At 64.3% G+C, this 20,467-nt stretch overlaps 1 protein-coding gene across 2 annotated transcripts; it reads right to left on the bottom strand.

Annotated features, from left to right (window-relative positions):
* Positions 1-232: 232 nt before the first annotated feature.
* On the bottom strand, positions 233-19,606 carry SLC6A9 (solute carrier family 6 member 9). 2 transcript variants are annotated; one of them, XM_080406139.1, is made up of 15 exons: positions 19,325-19,606; positions 17,716-17,849; positions 15,131-15,277; positions 6,455-6,611; positions 6,160-6,291; positions 4,795-5,047; positions 4,582-4,714; positions 4,169-4,303; positions 3,985-4,088; positions 3,665-3,902; positions 3,429-3,563; positions 2,989-3,088; positions 2,650-2,750; positions 2,291-2,461; positions 233-2,058 (listed from the first exon to the last, which is right to left on the bottom strand). In XM_080406139.1, exons 3-15 carry the CDS (start codon positions 15,158-15,160, stop codon positions 1,846-1,848), a joined length of 1,902 nt encoding a protein of 633 aa, XP_080262265.1. In that variant the 5' UTR covers positions 15,161-15,277; positions 17,716-17,849; positions 19,325-19,606; the 3' UTR covers positions 233-1,845. The 2 variants fall into 2 exon arrangements, with proteins under 2 accessions (XP_080262265.1, XP_080262266.1); XM_080406140.1 differs by lacking the exon at positions 15,131-15,277 and having other exon boundaries at positions 19,325-19,603.
* Between the last annotated feature and the right edge of the window lie 861 nt (positions 19,607-20,467).

Here is a 20,467-nt window from a genome sequence, read left to right as displayed (position 1 = left end):
CTGGGGACAATGCTCTCCCCCAGCAGGGACAGGCCCCTGTCCCCCACCTTATGCCTTAACTCCAGCTGGTTTCGTAGGTCCAAGGGAGCATTCCCCCTTGCCCAGTCTGGCTGCTCAGTGTCAGTGCAGGGCATGCAAGGGGAAAAAGGCTGCACCCATGGGACATGGTCCCCCACTCTCCAACCCGCACCCCCACCAGGGTCCCCAAAGAAGGGCACAGTGGGACACAGCCTCAGGAATATAAATCTCATTAAAATCTAGGATACTTTAGAACTCTACACCGGGAGAGACACTGGCACAGGCAGTGCTGCCCAGGGACGCGTGCGTTATTGCTAACAATTAGAGGTGAAGAGTAGCGGCGTGACACGTGGGGCAGGGCACGGGCACCATGCGGGAACCTGCGCCCCTCGCCACGGCACGGCGGGGGGCTCGGGACGGGAACAGGGGAGCTGGAACATCCTGCCAGGGCTCAGTGCCCACTGCCTCCAGCCACTGTACCAAGCCGCGCTGTGTCCCTGTGTCAGCCTCAGGGCTGTGGCATAGGGAGTGCAGAGCACTGGCTGGGAGGGGGGGGCAGCAGAGTGGGAAGGGTCTCACCCTGGCCACCCTGAATCAAGAGCTCCAAGCCCTTTGGTTGGAGCTGGAAGACATTTAAAGTTGCCTGGCCTTTGCCAGTGCATCCTGCTCCACTAATACTGGTTGGAGACAGAGCATCCCCTGATGGCTTGGAGCAAGTAGGCTGGTGCAGCCCTCCGTGTCTCCGCTGGTACTTCTTGCTAGCAGCAGCTGCAGGGGGGCAGGGGGGCAGTCCATCCTGCTCCCCCTTAGCACCATGGAAGGTCCCCCTTGCCCATGCCGGGGCTGCTGGGGAGAGCTGGACCGTGGCCTTGGCCCATCACCCCCCAAGCCAGGCGGAAGTACTCCCCAGCCTCCTGCCCTGCCATGGGGCAGGCAGGAGCACTAAACTGTGCCCACGCTGCGTGTGGCTGTGCCCAGCTTAGCAGGTTAATGCCTGGCCCCCAAGGTGGCACCCACAGCCCCTCAGTGGGGCCGCGGGGGTGGAGCGATGCATGGAGGAGGCACACCAGCTCACCACCTTGCACAGCCCCGGGGTACCGTGCATGTGTGCCCATGTACGTGACATGCATGCCCATACCGCATCTATGGGTAAGGGACACACACATGCACGCACACCTGTGCTCTAAGTGCTCGTGTCTTGTACCATGGGATCCGGCTGCCCATGCGGACACTGTGCTTGCCCCCGTCTCCCTCTGCTGGCCTGGTGCTTGGCACGGCCACCCGTGGGACCCTGCAGGCTCTGAGCCACAGTGGGTGCCCACATGGGCTGGGGGTCCTGCAGTGCCAAACCCTGCCACGACGGCCCTATGCACACACAGCTTGGGGCGGCCACGGGCAGCCCTGGCATGCCCCAGCCCTGGTCCCAACCCACGCCCTCCCCACGGGTGGGCCAGGACTGTGCCCCACGGTGGGGCAGACTGCCTGGCTGTGAGGGGGCTGGGAGCCAGGGGGCATCCTGCCCCCCATCCTGTGCATCCCCCTGGGGCAGGGCCCCCGCAAAGTGCCTCTGGCTCCCGGCCCTCCTGGGGCTGTGCCCCCTCCTCTCTTGTCCCAGCGTCGCGCACAAAGGTTACCGTAAACATGAGGGTTAACGAACGCCACGGGGGGGGCAGGGGGGGTTAACCGGCAAGGACGTGGGGGGTCTCGGGGTCAGGCGCTGAGAGCCCCCTGCGGTCCGGTGCAGCCCGGAGCCAGGCTCCGCCAGCGGAAGGTGCGAAAGTGTCACCGCGCGGGAGGGGTTAGAGGGGGTGCGGGGACGGCAGGGGGTCACAGTCTGGAGTCCTGGCTGTGGGCTGAGCCGTTGCTGCCCTGCACGGGGGAGGCAGCCGCTGCCTCGCTCCGACCCTTCTCTGGCTGCAGGGGCTGCACCTCCAGATGGGACTCGGTGGAGGGGCTGAACGCCGGGGCGTAGCGCCCGCTGCGGTGCTCTACCAGTGCTGGGCCCCAGTCCTTGCTTGCCTTGGTAGCGTTTTTCAAGCGCTAGAGAGAGAGGGAGAGGATGGGGACAGGGTTAGCACCCACCATGTTCCGCCACCCCAGCCTGCCCCAACATGCCAGCAGCTCCCAGGGTACCCAGAGGTGGGGGTGCCCCATGGATGCTGCCTGCACACAGCCGCTGCGGGGTGCTGACAGCTCCGGTGGGGTTGGGGACAGCCTTGCAGGCAGCTCCAGGTGGGACACGAACAAGGCGGTCTAGCCCCTAGCCACCCACCTCCAGCAGCGTGTCCCCCTCGGAGCAGCACACTTTGTAGATGGCGTAGATGGGGATGCAGATGACGGAGGAGAGTGCCATGAGGAAGCCGATGCTGATGGCCCAGGTGGGGTAGACGTAATCGTTGTAGGAGATGGGCCGGTACTGGATCACTGTGAAGACCAGGATGAACTGGGGAGGGACAGGCAGGATCAGCCAGTGGGGAGCAGCCAGCCTGCTCTGTGCCCCCCACAATCACCCTGCTCTGCCCCATCCCTGCCGCTCCCCTGCATCCTCCCCAGGGTGGGTATGTGGGGTGACCAGGTAGGCTCCCAGCCCCCTTCTCCCATGGCCCTGTGCCCCATGGTCACGATGCTCACAAAGATGATGGCGGGCGAGATGAAGCGCCAGCAGATCTGGAAGAAGAGCGGGGGTGGGAAGCCCAGCATCATCTCAATGTCCTTGAAGTAGTTGTGGTGCCCTGGGGGAACAAGTGACTATCAGCCCCTGCATTGCTGGGCTGGGACCCCAAGCCCCCTCCCACCCCTGCCCAGCACCAGCTCCAGACCCAGGTGGTGGGATCCACCAGGTCAGAGCTGCCCAACTGGCCAATGGCCTTGCCAGTTACCCCACAGCAAGACAATGACTAGCTAGAAGTTAGCCCACCAGTTGGCTGGGGCAGCCCTGGTGGCCAACTGGCCGTAGGCAGTTGCACCTACCGTAGATGTACATGATGGCCACGCACATGATGCAGGAGATGATGACCAGGGAGAAGCTGGCGGCGTAGTTGTCCATCAGCAGGAGCCAGTAGATGCCCGCCTGCAAGAGGCACCCATTGACACAGCTGCCTCAGCTGTACCGCTGCCATCGGCAGAGCAACGGCACAGCCACGCTGCCAGGGCTGGCATGGCAACACACAGCCCGGATCCCACCACCATGGTTGGCATGGCAACACCCGATGCCAGGGTCAGCATGGTGACACTTAGTCCGGATACAGATACCATTGCTTAGTCTGGATGCTGTCGCCAGGGTTGGCATGGCAACACCAGGCACTGGGTGTTACCACCACCATGGCAGCAATGGATACAGCTGGCGGTGTCGGCAGAGCAAGGCTGCCATGGCAATCACACCCTGTCACCACAGTCCTATGGTCACCTACCTGCGTGGTGAGCGGGATGCCCAGCAGGAAGCCTGCCACAGCCACCCCCAGCGTCACAAAGGTCTTCCTGCGGATGATCCACTCGTTGCCCACCTCGTCCACGATGGCTGTGACCAGTGTCTCCAGCAGGCAGAACTGTGCGTGGGACAGAGGGGGCAGGATGTCACCGCCTTGGCCCCACCATGCCACCCCATCCCAACGCACTGGTGCTACCATGCTGCCCCACCACGACCTACCTGTGTACCCAGCCCCAGGAGGATGAGCATGAAGAAGAAGAGGATGGACCAGAGGGGTGAGATGGGGAGCAACGTGAGGGCTTCAGGGTAGGCAACAAAGGCCAGGCCAGGGCCATGGTCAGCCACCTTGGAGACATCCACGCCCAGGTGGTTGGCCATGAAGCCCAGGATGGAGAATATGACAAAGCCGGCGTAGACGCTGGTGGCACAGTTGGTGATGCTGATAATGATGCTGTCCCTGCAGGGAGAGGGGTCAGGGCTGTCTGTAGGCCTGAGAGGCAGCAGGGGGCTGGGGCGGCGGGCCGTGGTAGGGCACTCACCGGTAGCAGTTGTTGTGGAACTTGTTGTAGGAGGCCATGGTGATGAGACCACCCCAGGCGCAGCCCAGCGAGTAGAAGATCTGTGAGGCCGCATCACCCCACACCTGCAGCAGTGGGGCGGTCAGCCCTGTGCCCTGCAGCCCTGCTCCTCCCTGGCCACCCACCACCCGCTGTCCCCGCTCACCTTGGCGTTGAGGATCTTGTCCCACTGGGGCGTCAGGTAGTACATGATGCCGGTGAGGGCCCCCTCCAGCGTGATGCCGCGCACAAAGAGGATGGTGAGCACCACGTAGGGGAAGGTGGCCGTGAAGTACACCACCTGTGGGGTGACACCTCAGTGGTGGGGGGCGGGGGGAGGGGACAAGGGGTGTGGTCTGAAAGGGTCGTGTCTGTGGACCGGGGGAGGGGCTATGGGCCAGGGGAGGGGTTATGGTCCTGAGTGGGTCCCCGGAGTGGGGAGTGGGGAGCATGCACAGGGCGGCGGGCTAGGAGGGGCTGTGCCCAGAAGCGGTGGGGCCATGTCCACAGTGGGAGTGACGTTCCCAATAGGGGAGGGTCATGGCCACCACAGCCGGGGGGCGGGGTGCACGTGGGTACCTTCCCAGAGGACTTGACACCCTTGATGAGGCAGAGGAAGACCACGACCCAGGAGACGCCGAGGCAGCCCAGCAGGGGCAGCCGCACCTCGCCCAGGTTCCCGATGTCATCTGACAGGTCCAGCACGTACCTCCTGCATGGGGAGGGGGACAGTGGATGTCAGCGTGACCCTGCCACCATCCCCTCACCTGTCCCACGTCCCATCCCCAGTACCTCCAGTACTCCTCGCTGGGGCTGGTGCGCTTCTGGGTGGTGTTGAGGAGGCGGGTGAGGTTGAGGGCGGCGCGGCTGGAGAGGTTCCCGTCCAGCACCCCCACGCAGTCGGGCGTGTTCCAGGCGTTGCTGCAGTATGTCCAGGGCAGCACGCGCGTCATGGACACAAAGAAGTAGTAGAAGGCAATACAGATCACCACGTTGTAGTAGATCCCGATGTATGTGGACACCACCATCATCCCGTAGCCCACGCCTGGGAACAGCACCAGGGAGCGGTGAGCGGCATGGTGCGGCACGGCAGGGGCATGGCACGCAGCACAGGGGGTTCTGGCGTTGGCACAGCAGGGGCAGGCAGCATGCGGCACTGCCAGCAGCAGCCTTGCAGCCGCTCCGTGGCTTGGGTCCTGGCTGTGGCACTGGGGTGGGGACCACTATGCATGGGATCCTCACCTCCAAGCAAGCCTGGTCATGCTGAGGGTCCCCTGGGACACGTGGCAATGCGCAGGGGATGCATGGCCTGCAAGGCTGCAGGCAAACTCCTGGGGTCTGCAGCCCTAGAAAACCACTGGGTGGGGGTCTCTCCTGGCTATGGTGACTTTAGGGCTGCAGCTACCTGGTGGCATGTGACAGAGGTGACACAAGCACAGGGGAAACGCACCCCTAGGCTGAGCACACCATGGTGCAGAGCACACAGAAGCATGTGCATGAGCTGCCCCCACTCAGCTGTGATGTGAACACATCACCCAGAAGGCAGCACGCAGGCATGTGCCAGAGCAGCCAGCAGCATGGGAGCACACCGATGTGCCGGGAGGTGCACCAGCAGCACAGTCCAGCCATGGCAGGGCAAGCTCTGAGCATGGACAGCACGCACGTGGGCACAGCACCCTATAGCGCAGGGAGAGGACCACAGGAGCGTGCCCACAGCCGGAGGGGCCACGGGTGCCCACAGCCTGTTCAGGGGACCTGACTGGACTCTGCAAGAGTGACACACTGGAGACACGTGTGGCCTGAGCAGGGATGTGTGTGTAATGCCTGCAGTGGATGCCAGTGCAGGGCTGGGTATGCGCAGGAGATGCATTGCGTGTGAAGGGACATGTGTAATGCGTGCAGGGGGATGCCAGGCGAGCTGTGTGCAAGGGAATGCAGCCTGGAGTGGGCATGCGCACGGGCCCTGTGCCATACAGGCAGTGATACATGTGCAATGCACACATATGGAGGACTGTGCAAGCTGCAGGTGCCTGCACAGGGCCACGTGATGTGCCAGAGGTGTGCGTGCAGGGGACACACAGGGTGTGCAGGGGCTGTACCATGTGCTGGCGGGTGTCCCATGTTGGTGTCTGCTGGTGGGGACAGGCAGCTCCTTACCTTTGAACATGGGGCTGACCCTCCAGACGCCAAGACAGCCCTGGCTGGCGAACTGCCCAAAGGAGAGCTCCATGAAGAAGAGGGGGATGCCGCAAAACACCAGCATGATGAAGTAGGGGAACATGAAGGCACCTGGCAGGCAGCAACCAGAGGGTGAGTGGGCAATGGCCCTGGGCACAGCTGTGCTCCCCATGCCCTGCATCACCCCACAAGCCTGGGGCTGGCAAGCACTGCACAGGGCTGGAGCACTCACCCCCACCCCTGCCCTGAGGCATCCCATTCCCCCGACACCCACCTCCCCCATTCCGGTAGCAGAGGTACGGGAAGCGCCAGACGTTGCCCAGCCCCACGGCGTAGCCCACGCTGGTCAGCACAAACTCGATCTGGTTGCCCCAGTTGCCACGCTTGACGCTCTTGTCCAGCTTGCCCCGCTCCCCGGGCACAGCACCATTCTGTGGAGAGATGCCGTGGGGTGTGTCAACCAGGAACGCCCCTGCCGGCCCCATCGGAGGGGCGACGGCCGCCAAGCGGGGCCGGGTGGTCCCCAGCATCCTTCCCCATCCCTCCCTCATGCCAGTGTCCCCCCCCATCCCACCACGCACAGGCAGTGCCAAGGAGGGGGAGGGCAGCGGTGGCAGCGCCCCCCCCGATGAATAGCTCTGCCCAGAGCCCGGCTGCAGCGAAGGAAGAGCCTGCAACTCATACAAAGCAGGTCCGGGCGCCTGAGCACAAAGGGGCCTCTGTTCCCGTGCCCCCTCCTCCCTGCGCCCAGCAAGAGAGGTCCCGCTGGGTGGCCGCTGACCACGGCTGGGCGAAAATGGTGGGACCCCCGGGGTGAAGCAGGGCCCCCCCCTCAATGGGTAGTGGGGTGCAGTGACCAGAGCAGGCGGGGGGCTGGGTGCCTCCTGGGAAAGGCACCCTACTGCCCCTGGGGTCCTGCTGCCAGCTCAGTCACCAGTGAGGGCACCGTACTCAGGGCAGCACCAGGGCAGGGGGTCCCATGCAACTGAGTCCCCTAAGTGGGACAGCCCCGGTGCCCAGCCATCCCTCACTGCAGGGGACCTGGGGGGAGGGGGTCAGACAGGGGCAAGAAAGGGCGCTTTGTGCAGGCTGCCACACAATGCGAGCTCACACCGGAGCCAACAACAACAACAGGGATAAGCACCCATCACCCCCAGCAGAGATGGCACCCATCACCCCATGGCTCCATCCCAGCATGGCCCTGGGCTCATGCTAATGTTTTGCCCAGATGCTACAGAGCTCTGGCAGGTTGGGCTGAGGGCAGATGGCATTTCTGGGGTGCTGCAGGTACCCCAAACCCTGCCTTCTCCACCCAAGGCCAGGTGATAGGTACACAGGATGAGAGTGCCGGTCAGTCCGTGACCCTACGGGAGCAGCACGGGGTGCCGGCAGCCCTAGGAGCACACTGGAGCTCCACAGTGACAGTCTCTCCACCACCATGGACACCCCATGCCCACACCCATGCCCACTCACGCTGCTCCCCCCGCTGCATCCCTGCCATGTGCCCCCCACGATGGCTGATGCCGTCAGCGAGCGGGCCACAAATGGGAGCCGTCGCTTTGGATCTGCTCACGCCGGCGGGGTGCAGGCAGCAGGCACGGTGCACCTAACCGTATCATTCGATTAGGGCCGGCACAGCCGGGACGTGATGCCCGGCGACTCCGGCACTGCGCTGCCAAACAAAGCCATCTGCTACAAGCGGGGCCTGCACGCGCCGGGGGCCACGGGGGGGCTGCTGGGGTGCAGGGCTGGGGAGAGGGGCGATGGGGGGGGTGGGGTGTCAGATCACTGGGCGCTTTGGGCAGGGCAATAGGGAAGACATGCTGGCCATGCCCAGTCAGGGTACCAGGGTGGCCACGCCACAGCCTGTGGGCAAAGACTGTCAGAAATGAGCTCACAGCAGCCCTGGGTGCTGGGGGAGTCTCCTGTGGGGTGCTGAGTGGGAGTGGGACCGAGGGGGTACCCTGGGTTGGGGGGCAGGACACTAGCACTGTCCCCACACTAGGGCACACTGCCCGCTCGATGAGGCTGATCCGATCGAGAAGCCTCTGATTAAGCTGCTCGCACTAACGAGGCTCCTAATGAGCTGCACGGCCAGCAGGAGAGGGGGCAATGTTCCAGCCTCCCTGACAAAGGGTCTGGTCGAGGGGGGAAGCCACAGTGCATGGCGCTGGGTCAGTCTGGAGCCCCGATGCCCACAGAGGACCTCATCCCTGTCCTAAAGCCAGAGGGCTAACCCTCTGCTCGGGTGACCCTGGCATGGCTTCACCCCCATGCAATGGGGCACACCAGCCTTGAGCTGCTTGGCACCAGTGCAACGAGAGCACCAGGCCTCTGTGCCCCCCCCTCCCCCCCCCCACCTTTCCTACAGTGCTGGGCTTTGCCGCACTTGTCCCCAATAAGGGGGCAGCCACGTGTGCCCATGCGTGCACAAGCATGCACACGTGCGCAAACACTTGCAGGCTCACCCATCAGCTTGCTACCACCCCTCCTCTCCCCAAATCTGGGAAGGTCAGCCTGTCCTTTACAGACATTAACTGTCCTCCCAACCCCACTTGGTAAAAGAGGGGGACGCACGCCGAGAACCCAGGTGTCCAGGAAGATGAGACAACATCCCTCCCTGCTGTGGGGATGGGACAGAGCTGGGCTGCAAAGGGCGAGCTGCCCCCCAGCACAGATGCAAGCCCCTGGAAAGGGCGGTCCTGCTCCCAGACCCTGCATTTTCCATGCACATACTCCCGTGCAGCTCCAAAAGATGCCTGGCTTGAGTGAAAATATAGCGGGAGGCGGCGTGGGGGGAGGAAGAAGGATGTTCCGGGCACCCCAAACATCCCCTTTGGAGATGTCCCGCACCCACCTTTGGAGATGTTCAGGGTGCCCAGGGCATCCTTTCTCCCCTTTCCCCAGGGACCCCCCTCCCCATATGGCCAAAGCTTCCCCAGCCCAGCAAAGCAAAGCAGGCATCATCCATCACACTGCCTGGCACCGGAGCCTTTCTCATGCTAAGCAGCATTGCCTCTCACAATGACAGCTTGGCTGGGGTGCCCGGATGCCCCCCACTACCCGAAAGGGCCCTGATTTATGGCTGGGAAGCTCATGGCAGTGGCAGAGCTGATGCGGGGAGGGGATGTCCCCACGGGAGGCATCTCCAGCATGGTGCCCCCCTCTTCTTCCCTCCACTCAGACTGCCCCCACAGAGGTATTTAAGCCCAGCAGAAGCACTCCATCGGGTATCAGCCTTATCCAGCCCCCCCTCGAACCAGTGAGAGACCCCCAGTTCCTTCCCCAGCCTCCTAACTGGGTGCCAGGGCTGCTCCTGCAATGCCAATGCAGGGTACCAGTCAGCCCTGATGTCATCAGCCTGATGTCATTGCTCTTTGCCACATCCATGGCAATGAAGTCACGGCTGGGCAAAGCAGGGACGGAAGATACAAATAGATGCTAATTACATTGTTTGCCAAAATAGCAGCTCTGCCAGGGCAGGGAACTGGGGTGCCAGATGCCTGGGGTAGGGGAACCCCAGCCTGGGACAGGGGTCCCCAGGGATGGAGTGACATGGACTGGGGTGTCCTGGGGACACTCGCTGGCTGTCCACAGATTCTGGGTGCTGGGGAGGGGGACTATAATCAGGTCCTGCACTCCTTGTCCCTGGCACATGGGATAATGAGCCCACAAGCACCAGCCCTGCACCAGAGCCTGCCGTGACCTGCCAGCTTGCCCGTCCCGGCTCTGCCAGCCCCACCGGCACATCCGAGCTATCCCTGCCCTCTCTCTGCGGTGCCCAGCCCTGTGTTCGCCCCTGCCCCGGTGCAGCAGAGGTACAGCATGGGGGCACTCCCAGGGGCAGGGTGACACAGTGCTGAGGGGGATGTCCAGATCCCAGGACCCCTCAGCAGTGCAACACAGTCCCGACCACCCTGCAACGCAGGGAGGCTGCCCAGCCCCACCAACAGCCCTGAGTGTGCTCTGCCAGCCATCTGCAGCAGCACCATCCCATCCCTGGGGTGCCATGGGAGGACAGGGCAAACTCTGACCGATGCCCATGAAATGGGGAGGGGGGGAGGATCTTTGCTAGCCTCTGCCCCTGCAGCACTGAGCAAGGCAAAGGGGTGCTGTGCACCTCTCTTGCAATCAGTAGGTTCCAGAGTTAATGAACACACAACCGTCCGGCAACCAACGCAGCCGAGGCCATGGAGGGGGTTGGTGCCACACTGTGCCCTCCATCCCCTGGAGCACCCCACATCCCTGGCTGTGGGGCTTCAGGGTGCCTCTCCAGCATCCCACAGCACAAAGCTGCAGCTGTGGCTCTGCCCTGCAGGCCCATCACCCCGGAGCTGGCACAAAGGGGCTTGGAAAGCCACGGTAGGGGGGTGACAGCGCTGGCGTGGCCGCCACCCACCCTGACCCCCCACTCTGCCCCCCAGACTGAGACCCTGCTCTCAGCTCCCCACTGACCTGCTGAGGGGGCCAGAGGGGGCCCGGCTGCCCACAGCCACCATCCAGGGGGACAGGCTGGCCAGCTCGGCGAGTCCCTAGCTTCATTGGCACCTTGGGCTCTGGTGCAGCAGCCGCCCGCCTGCCTCCCCCCACTCGCTGCCTCCAGTGCTTGGCACTGCTCCCCACTTGCCTCCCAGCCAGGCTCAGCCCCTCGCCGGCCACGCCGCCGCAGCACCGGCACCCCACCACGCTGCCTGCCCCAGCACCACCCCTGCCTGCCCAGGGACCCTTATGCCTCAGTTTCCCCCCCCCACGAGCCGTGCCCTCGTGAGCCAGGTGCCTGCCCTGGCAGGCTCAGGCAGGGCAAGCTGCACAGCGGGCTGAGCCCTGTCATGCTTAATGAGGCCTCATTAGCAGGGTCCAGCTGCTCACAGCCCCGCATGCTTCAGCGGGCAGCGCTGCCCTCCCTGCGGGCACTGCTGCCCGTCTGGCCAGGGCCAGGACCTGTGTTTGGAGCGTGGCAGGGGGCCACGTCCCCTTGGAGCCTGCCGTTCCATACCCCAGTGTCCCCAGCCTCACACACCTGACCCCAACCCTGGGCACCTGAGGGCTGTGAGGACCAGGCATGGCCCCGCTGGCGGATGGGGGCATGGGGACAAGCCTGCCTGCTGACACATCCCCAGCCTGGTGCCACACTACTCTGACGTCATACCACTGGCGACATCATGGGGTCTCCATGGCAACCCTTGAAAGGTCACTGCCCCACGGGGGACCATCTGGCTGGCAGGAGGGCTGTGCCATGACCCCCCTGCCACCCGGGCACTCCGCAGCCTCCCTGCTCGCCCCCTTGCTAGGGAGGGGTGGGACCCCAGCGGGGTGCTGCGTCCCACAGGATGGCAGGCGCAGGGTGCCCCTCAGCCAGGCTCGGGGTGCCCCAGCTGCTCCCAGCCCTGTGCCCCGGCTGGGGAGCGTGGCCAAGGCGCCAGCGAGGCGTGATGGTGCGCCAAGGGCGGAGGGACAGGACGGCGCTTTCGGGCGACCATCTGGGGTCTGGGCAGCAATGGCCGCAGGCATGCACATGAACAGCACACGTGTGCAGGCGGGTGCTTGGCCCCTCGTGCACCAGCACCTAGTGCTTGTCCCTGTCCCCTCCTGCACTGGCCACCCAGTAGCTTGGGACATGCCCTATCCATGGGATGGCAGTATCCAAGCATGACCCCCCTGGGACATGTGCAAGGCCAGAGCCACCCCACGCTGTGCCAGCCAGTGACTCCAGCCCTGCCCAGCCAGCTCAGCCACCTGTCCTGCCCAACATGCGGCCAGGCACCTTCTGTGCCCCAACACTCTGCAAGGTGCCCACACAAGCAACCCTCTATGCCCAGTTTGACCACATCACTTTGCCTGGGCCACCTGCATGTCACTACCACGATGTCTTGCCCCAGGCACAGTGCCCCCCTCCCCGTGCCCCTAGCAGCAGCCTGAGCACAGCACCACGGGACCCACCGTCCCATCCCAGGGATGCCAGGCCCTGTGCCAGCCCACGGGAGCACAGTGCTGCTCCACTGGCAGCCTGGCCAGAAGGCAGGCAGAGGTCACTGCCAGCCCTACGGGCACACACTGCTGCTAATGAAGGGCCCACAGCAGGACCCTCACCTCCCCTGGCATCCCAGTCCCACACCAACTGGCTGGCAGTGCTGGGGCTGAGATGCAGAGGCGATAGGTGTATTGAGGGTGGCTGTGGGTCTTCCAGCCCCTGTCATCCTGTCCCCGAGCAGGGCTGTAGGGTGCCTGGGGCAGGGGTGATGCCCAGGGACCATCCCCCAGCCAGGTGCTTCCGCCAGGGCTGCCGTTCTCCAGCCCCTTTCTCCCGGGGCAGACATGATTCTCCCAGGGCATTCAGGCAGAAAAATCCTGTGCTGCCTCCCCCCCTCCCCATCACTGCCCCTTGGTATTCCAGGAAGGGCTCCTGGAGCCAAGAACCACTTCTGCAGCTCCACTGGCTCCCCTGCCCGCAGCCACTGGCCAGTGGCACCACGCTGCTGGGGGTGTCTGGGACAGGCAGGGGCCCCCCACCTTCCCAGCCCTTAATCCCCAGCAGTGCGGTGGCAGTGGCTCCCCATTGTCTGCCCAGGGTGGGCTGGGGCGATGGCAGGAGCCCACCTGAGCGGGGTGCCCCGTGGCCAAAGGCTGCCCGACCGTGCCAGCAAGGCAGCCCGGGAGTCAGGAGCCACGGGTACTGCTGGAGCCTGAACAAAGTGCCCTGAGGAGAACAAAACAAAATGTTCTTAAAGGCCAGGGACAGAGAGGCTGTCTGACCCTTCCCACTCCTCTGTGGCGCCACGGGGACCCTCCTGCCTGGTCACACAGGAACTGACCCAGCCCCTGGAGCTGCCCTGCACCCCGTTGGCCGCCCACTGACAGGGCATCTGCAGGGCTTGGGAGTGGTAGGGGGGCACTGCCCACCCTTCTGCCTGTTGTTTTGGAGTGAGCATGCAGAGCTTCCCAGAGCCATCAACAAAACGCAGAGCTTGCAAAAGCAAGACACAGCACCCTTGTCACACCCAAACCAATGGGAAAGAGCAGGCCCCAGCCCACAGGTGGGGAAACTGAGGCACAGCTGCACATCACCCAGCTGCTGCCTCCATCAAACCCTGTCCTTCCCCAGGCAGGGCACAGCAGGCACCCTGAGTCCCACCGCGGCCCCAGGCGTTGCACACACATCCCTGGGCAGGGGTTGCATTGCGGGAGCCCAACTGGGCTGGGGGCAGCGGTGGCGGGAGCTGTACCTGCAGACAGGGATGAGAGGACAGGCAGGAACTGCACTTTACCAGGTGACTGGCAGAGCCCTGGAGGCAGGCCAGGGAGATAACCTCCCTTCCTCACTGACCCAGGCAGCTCAGCAGCTAGTGCCTGTCCCGCCACAGCTCCTGCCAAGGCTTTCTTATGGTGCAGGGATGCTCCAGGAATGAGGATGCTCCAGGAGCAGGGATGCTCTCACAGGGACCTCTGCCTTCCCCCACAGCCCCCACACCAGCATCCCCCATGCCCTGTGCAGGGGTGTCCTTGCACCCTGCAAATAGTGAAGCACTGGGCTGCAAGCCAGGGTGGCCAGCATAGCATGTGCCAGACCCTGTGGTCCCCTGCCCATTCCCACCTGTCTGCGTGCCCTGGCCCTGGGGTGGGCTGGTCAGGTACTTCCAAGAAGCAGGTTAAAGATTGACCGGCAGCAGGTGGGCACTCCCATGGCTGGCTCCCTGCTGCAGGTGCCAGGCTCAGCCCTCGCCCCAGTGCAACGCCAGCTGCTCCAACCAGGTCAAGAACACAACAGCCACACAGAGCCATGGCAAGCACCCCACACATGCAGGAGCACATCCCCATAACAGATCCCTGATCAAGCCCGGACACATCCTCAGCACCTCCCTATTCCCAGCCAAGGACTTCTGTAGAAAACTGCCTTCAGAGCTCTTCTACTGGCCACCTTCACCCTCCACACTGCCCGTTGCAGGCAGGATGGGTGCTGGGCTCCCTGCTGCAGGCACAGCCAGCAGGGCCATGCTGGGACACGCAAATGAAGGAGCCACGCGCACGCAAGTGTGCTGGAAGCGCCTGCTGGAGGACACTGCTCCTCTGGCTCTTGGCTTCCCAGGGAAGTCCTGGCTCCCAGCCCTCTGGCTGGAGCGTGCAGCTATTTCAGGAAGCCCCTGGGGAAGGGGAGGCCCGACAATTGTGTTGGCCCGGATGGTTCAGCTCCCATCCACTGGGAAAAAGGGAAGAGCCAAGCCCAGCCTGGGCTCACCTGCCCAACACAGCACAGCAGCCCAGCACAGGAACCTGAGCTCAAGGGCTCCCAAGCACCAAACACTTGCACAGCAGAGCTGCCACAAGCACGGGGCCATTGCAGCCCTCCAACACGGACACATGCCAAGCGCATCCCACATCCACCCGGCGCACTGAAGCCATTCCTGCCACTGATGAGCGCAGAGCAGCGCACAGCAGCCTGCAGCACACCGCCTGCAAGTACAGAGGGGTTGGGCATCACACTAGTGCCTGGAAAAACCTGGCTCTGCCCGTACACCATCCTACCAGCCCCGTCCAGGACAGCCTGCCGGGTGGAGGCAAAGGGGAAGCAGCCCCACACTGTAGCCCTCTGGGGGCACCCAGCACAGAGGGGTGCCTATGCCCTATGCTGAGAGCAGGCAGAGGAGCCACCCAGCTGGGGCTTTCCCACCTTTGCCGCCCGCCCAGAGAGCTGGGGCAGGTGATAAGGCTGGGCAGCGTGCCTGAGACGGGCGATAGCATCCCCAGGTACAGCGAGATACCACGCCCAGGGAGCCTTGCAGGCACAAGGCTGGTCGTAGTGCTGCGGGAGCATCAGGGTGGCACAACCTCAGCTGGGGGTCCCAGGGGGCACCAAGCCTTACAGGAGTCCCAGTGTCCTGCCCCCTACACTGGGTGCTCCGGGTCCCCAAGGCAGTGGCCCATGCCAGCCCACTCCCCACAGCCCAGCACTTACCAGCAGCCCCTCGCTGCACTTATCGGCCATCCCTGGAGGCTGGAGTGTGGCGGCGGCTGCCCACCGCAGGGTCCCTCGCCTGCCCGCTCTCCGTCACGCTGGCTGCGGCACCAGCACCAGTGCGCTTCAATCCACTGTCAGAGCAAGCTGGGCAGAGGGGAGAGACACCAAGAGAGCCGTGACTGGTAGGGTGGGCACATCCCCGCCCCAGGCCTCCCCCTCCCACCAGGAAGCAGTGACAGGCCCCCATACCTGCCCGCAGGGCACACGGGAGCGGGGCTGGCAGCGGATGCAGGGTCTGGGGCTGGGTGGGCTGGCAGCGTGGTCTCTCCCACCCACCCACTCCAAGTGTCTCCGAACCCCTGGCACTCACACGAACCCCCTGGCACTCACATGAGCGGCGGCTCCCAGGTGTTTCCCAAGAAGCAGTTAAAGATTTACCGGGTGTAGACAGACGACCTTGCAAGCAGCTGGCTGCCAGCCTCCCGGCAGGTGGGCAACAAGGGGCTGTGGGCAGGAGCAGGGCCCAAGCTCTGCCCCAGCGAGAGCTGGAGCTGAAGTGGCTGCAACACACTGCAGCGCCGGGACTGGGCGCTGAGCGGGGCCAGCGCAGGGCTCAGCTGCCGCACAGGACACAGATGGGAAACGATTGCCTTCTGCCCCGGTGCATCTCATGCACGTGCGGCGCAGGGGGGCTGAGCTGCTGGGCTCTGCCGGGCACCAGGTGCTACTGGACAGGGTGCAGGCGCGGGCAGCTGCCTTCCCTGCCCCTACCCCTGCCCCAGCCTGGGGCTGCTGAAAGCCTCAGGGAGCACCGGGGGCCTGACCTCACCAGGAGGGACAGCCACTCTTGCCAAAGACCAGTTTGATTGTCCGTGCAACAGCATCAATGTTTGCAGATCTCACACTAGCACTTGGTGTCCTTGCTGGCTGGGGAGGGATCCCCAACCCCCACCAAGAGTCCCCGACCCCCACCACCTGCAGTCGAGCACCCCAGGGCCTATCCCCAGGCTGCCATGGGTCTAGAGTGATCACCAGAGGGGCACGAGGCCCTTAAACCCTGGAGAGGGAGCATGGGCAGTGGAGATAAAGGGCAGGAGGCCAGGGGATGCGGGGTGAGCCCCCAGCCCTGGCCACAGCCCCTCCAGCGTAGGCAGGCTGCTGTCAGCAGATACCGCGTCCCACAGCCAAAGCCCTCCCCAGAAGCAGCTGCATTTCCAGGGGGAGCCGAGATGTCATCACTACCACAAGGCTGGCTGCTCACATGGCACAGGGACCTCTCAGAGTGGGAAGCGTAGAGCCAGCGGCCAGACCTCCTCCCCACCACACACCTATCACCGGCTATGCCCACCCTGCAGCCCTGAATTCAGCCCAGGGCTTCACCCTGTGTCCTGGGAAGGCAGAGCGCCCAAGTGGACAGCCCACCGCTCCCCCCGGGGTCTGCCAGGCGCTGATAAAGCTGTGTGCCTGCATAGATGCTGCTGGCTTCAGCTCCCAGCCTGACAAGGAGGCAAGCGCCCAGCCAGATGCAGGGCAGCAACGGGATGGATGCATGGATGCCTGAGGCTGCAGCATCCCCTGAGAAAGCCAGGCAGGGATGGGGATGCAAAGCACTGGCGCTGCGGGGCGGCTCTCTCAGAGCTGCGGAATGCCGTGACACCTCGGAGGGCAGGGCGGCTGACCTAGAGACAGGACGGATGCACCGTGGAAGTGGGAACACCTGGACACCCGCGGGGGCTCCTGGCTGAGGTGTCACACCTCGGCGGGAGAGGCAGCCCAAAGCACCCAGGGGAAGGCTGCGGATGCCGGGTCGCAAGATACAGCTCCCCCACCCCGGTCCCTTCCCGCCCGGCGGGTGCCCCGGGCCACCGGCGCAGCCATTGCCACCTGCGAGGCCATTTCCTCCGCCAGCATCCGCCGGGCCCGCCGCAGTCAGGTCTCCCCGGTACCCGCGGGAGGCGGGTAGCGGGCCGCCCTGCCGCCGCCCTGCTCCCCCCACCCCCCCATCCCCGGCGGCGGCACCGGCGGCAGCCCCCCCGGGCAGCGCCCGCCGCCACTCGCCCGCCGCCCGGCATCCCCCCGCCGCCGCCGCCCGGTGCAGCACGGCGGGGGGGGGGCCCGGTTACATCAGCCGCCACGTGGTGGCTGCTCCGCCGCCCCGCCCCGGCACATGCCCGTGGAAAATTACCGCCAGCCCCCCCGCCCCGCCACCGGGCCGGGCCGCCCCGGTCCCCGCGGCCCCCCGGGTCAGCTGCAGTGGCAGGCAGCCCTGCTCTGCGCGCCGCGCCCCTGCGCTCCGCCGGTACCGCGCCGCTGCGCCGGGAAAGCAACAGATGCGGGACCGCTCCGCATCCCGCTCCCGCCACCGTCCCGGCGGGTGGCCGCGCCCGGTGCTGCTCACAGTGGCGCTGCCGGTGCCGCTCCCGATGTCCCCGTCCCCGCCGCTCCGGAGCCACTCGCGGCCGCCGTCCCCTCCCCTCTCCTCTCCTCCCCTCCCCTCCCCGGCAGCTGCCCCCATCCCCGGTACTCCCGCGGCTGCCGGCCCGACCGGGCACCCGGTGCCGGCAGAGATGCGCGCCCCTTACCGTGTCCATGCCGCCGCCCGGCCCCTCCCGCCGCGCCAGGTGGGCCCACGGGAGCACCGCCACGCTGCGCCCGGCCCGGTACTGGTGCCGGTGCCGATGCTGTACCAGGCCCGGAGCCGCCGACGCCGCCGGTGCTGCCGAGTTAATGAAAGTTTGGAGGTCGGTGGGGGCTGGCGCCGCCTCTCGCCCCCGCCGCCGCGCTCCGCCCCCCGCGCCGCGCCGCGCTCCCCAGCGCCCCGCTCCGGCATCCGCACCCGCACCGGGGGCGCGGGCACCGCCGGCAGCGCGGGCACCCGCGGGGCGTGAGAGCGCACACGGCACACTGGGGGCACACGGGGTACATATGGTGCCCACGCACAGGCGTGGGAACGCAGGTACCTAATGGCACAGACGGGCACATATGGGCACACACCGGCACGCTGCATGCATGGGCGTGCATCGGCACACATGGGCACACACGGGCACACTAAGCACTTGACACACTTGGACACTCGCAGCCCACATGCAGCCCACAGGCACACGGACACCCAGGGGCATACGCAGGCTTGCAAAGGCACGTGGCACATGTGGACATATATGGGACATGCGGTCACACAGAAGCTTATATATGGGACATACGGTCACAAAGAGGCTCATACAGGGCATATGTGCATCCACACATACATGTTTTCACACCTACAAGCACACACAGAGGAACACCTGCACAGAGTCACTCTGCCAGGGCACAGCACCACGATGAACCCTCAGGCTCCAGCAAGGATGCATGTGGTTAGTGTGACTGTTGTACATGTGTGCATGTGTGTGTGTGCATGTGTCTGTTGCACATGTGTGAGTCCATGCATGTGCATGCTGCAGCAAGTGTGATTGCTGCCACATGTATAGACATGTGTATACATGCAAGTCTGTACATGTATACCTATGTATTTAGGGGGGTGTGTACATGTGTGTACACATGGAAAGGTACATGTCAGTGTCTATAGGCATACATGTGTGTGTGGGCATCTACTTGCATATGCAAACCTCAATGCCTGTGCATGTGTGTGTGGACATGTATGGGTACACATGCACATGTGAACATGACTGTACATGTACATGGATGCACATACTGATATATACATGCCCATAAATACATATGTGCATGTGCGCACTCCTGAACTCACGTGCATGTGTTCACATGCATGTGCAGCCAGCACACGCCCCCACAGCCCTGGCCAGATGTTTCCAGTAATGCATGACGGGTGCGACGGGGGCCGCCCCTGGCCTGGCCCCTCGCCGAGGCCTGCCTTCCCTCCCATCCTCTGCCTGCTGGGCTTCCCACATGCCGGGACAGTTGCCTGCACCCCGGCACCCTGCCCTGCAAGCTGCCCCCTGGATCCCTCCCAGCTCCCAGGGTGCGCTGCACACCCGGGCCTCAGGCTGGCTGTGGGGAACATGGCAGGGGTGCAGTGGGGCAGTTGCACCCCACAGCCCAGCGCCCTAAGTGCACCAACAGCACAGCCCTTCCCACATCCCACTGGGTGCTCTCTGGTTTTTTCTGCCTCCACAGCCCTCCACCCCATCCCAGGGCTGACCCCTCGGTGCTCCAGCCGACTTGGGGAGCATCCTTTACCTGTCTCTTCACAGATCCTGTTGTCCCTGCTGGTTGCTACCTGGTTAAGGAAATCCTCAGAAGAGACCGAGTGGAGGTTGGGGCAGCGATGGAGTGGGTGCCCCAGGGTCAGCTACTGCAGGCCCCACCGCTGCAGAGTCACCAGGGCACAGGGCTGCAGGATGGAAGGTGGTGTCAGCATGCTCACGCGCTGACTCTGCTTTCGTTTCGGGCACCCGCAGCAGGAAGGGGAAGGCAGCAGTGAAACTAGTGGGTGCTTACGTCCTCCCACACCGTCCCAGCACCCATGCATGGCAGCTCAGCACTGGGAGCCAGGTTGCTCACTAGCACCCTCGTTCCCGGCTGCACTTGGCCTCACACCCCACCCCACAGCCTAAATCTGGCACCCAGCATCCCACACCCAGCATCCTGTATCAGAGCCAGAATCCAGCTGCAACCTGTACCCCTGCCCCAGGCTCTGGGCTTTGGAAAGGAGCTGCCAGCTGTGGAGTCGTAGAATTGACCCTCAAGGGATAGATTTCCATGGATGAAATTCATGCTTTCAGCCCCCTTCTCAGGGTCTCACTCCCCTTCTGTGCATTTCCTCTGTGCACTCTCCTGTGTCTTGACTTGGGGAAACAGAAGGAGGGACCCTGCACCCCCCAGAAAGTCAGCGAGAGGCTGCTCCTGCCCCTCTGCAGCCTCCAAGATGCTGTGATGGCCTTGCAGCACCCTGTACCTGGGTGCAAACACCTCCTCCCCAAGAGCCTGGGAGCTTTATGCACCCATGGCTTTCGCCATGGCCCTGCTGCACCAGTCAGGGCTTCCCTGGGGTCTCGTGGTGCCCAGAGCCACAGCAAAGGCAAAGGCCAAACACAGGGCATGGGGTGAGAGGCTGCAGTACCAAAGGGGTGCGGTATGGGTGTGAGCCTCCAGCCTATGCTCATGCTCCCTTCACCCACCTGACAGCAATCATCCCACCATTCCCCATTTTGGGGCACCTGTCTCCTTCCCTCCTCACTGGCTGCCAGGTGTCACAGTGTCTCCCAGGACTTTGCAAGGTGGTGGGAGTGATACCACAGCACCCATTCCCCAGTGCCATTCAGATCTGTGGGGCTGGTGGCTTCCTCTGCTGTGGGCAGGTGCGATGACCTCACTGCAGCT

The sequence above is a fragment of the Falco punctatus genome (assembly GCF_963210335.1).
Source record: "Falco punctatus genome assembly, chromosome: 11".
NCBI classification, from domain to species: Eukaryota; Metazoa; Chordata; class Aves; order Falconiformes; family Falconidae; genus Falco; species Falco punctatus.
The sequence above is the reverse complement of the archived record's forward strand: the minus strand, read 5'-3'. Positions and strand labels throughout refer to the sequence as shown.

Coding starts and splice junctions, on each gene's coding strand:
- SLC6A9 (XM_080406139.1), bottom strand. CDS start 15,160: ATGGCCGATAAGTGCAGCGAGGGGCTGCTG. Junction 4,304..4,581: donor GTGTCAAGTCCTCTGGGAAG/GTACCCACGTGC, acceptor GTCACCCCACAG/GTGGTGTACTTCACGGCCAC. Junction 2,059..2,290: donor AGGGGGACACGCTGCTGGAG/GTGGGTGGCTAG, acceptor CTCTCTCTCTAG/CGCTTGAAAAACGCTACCAA.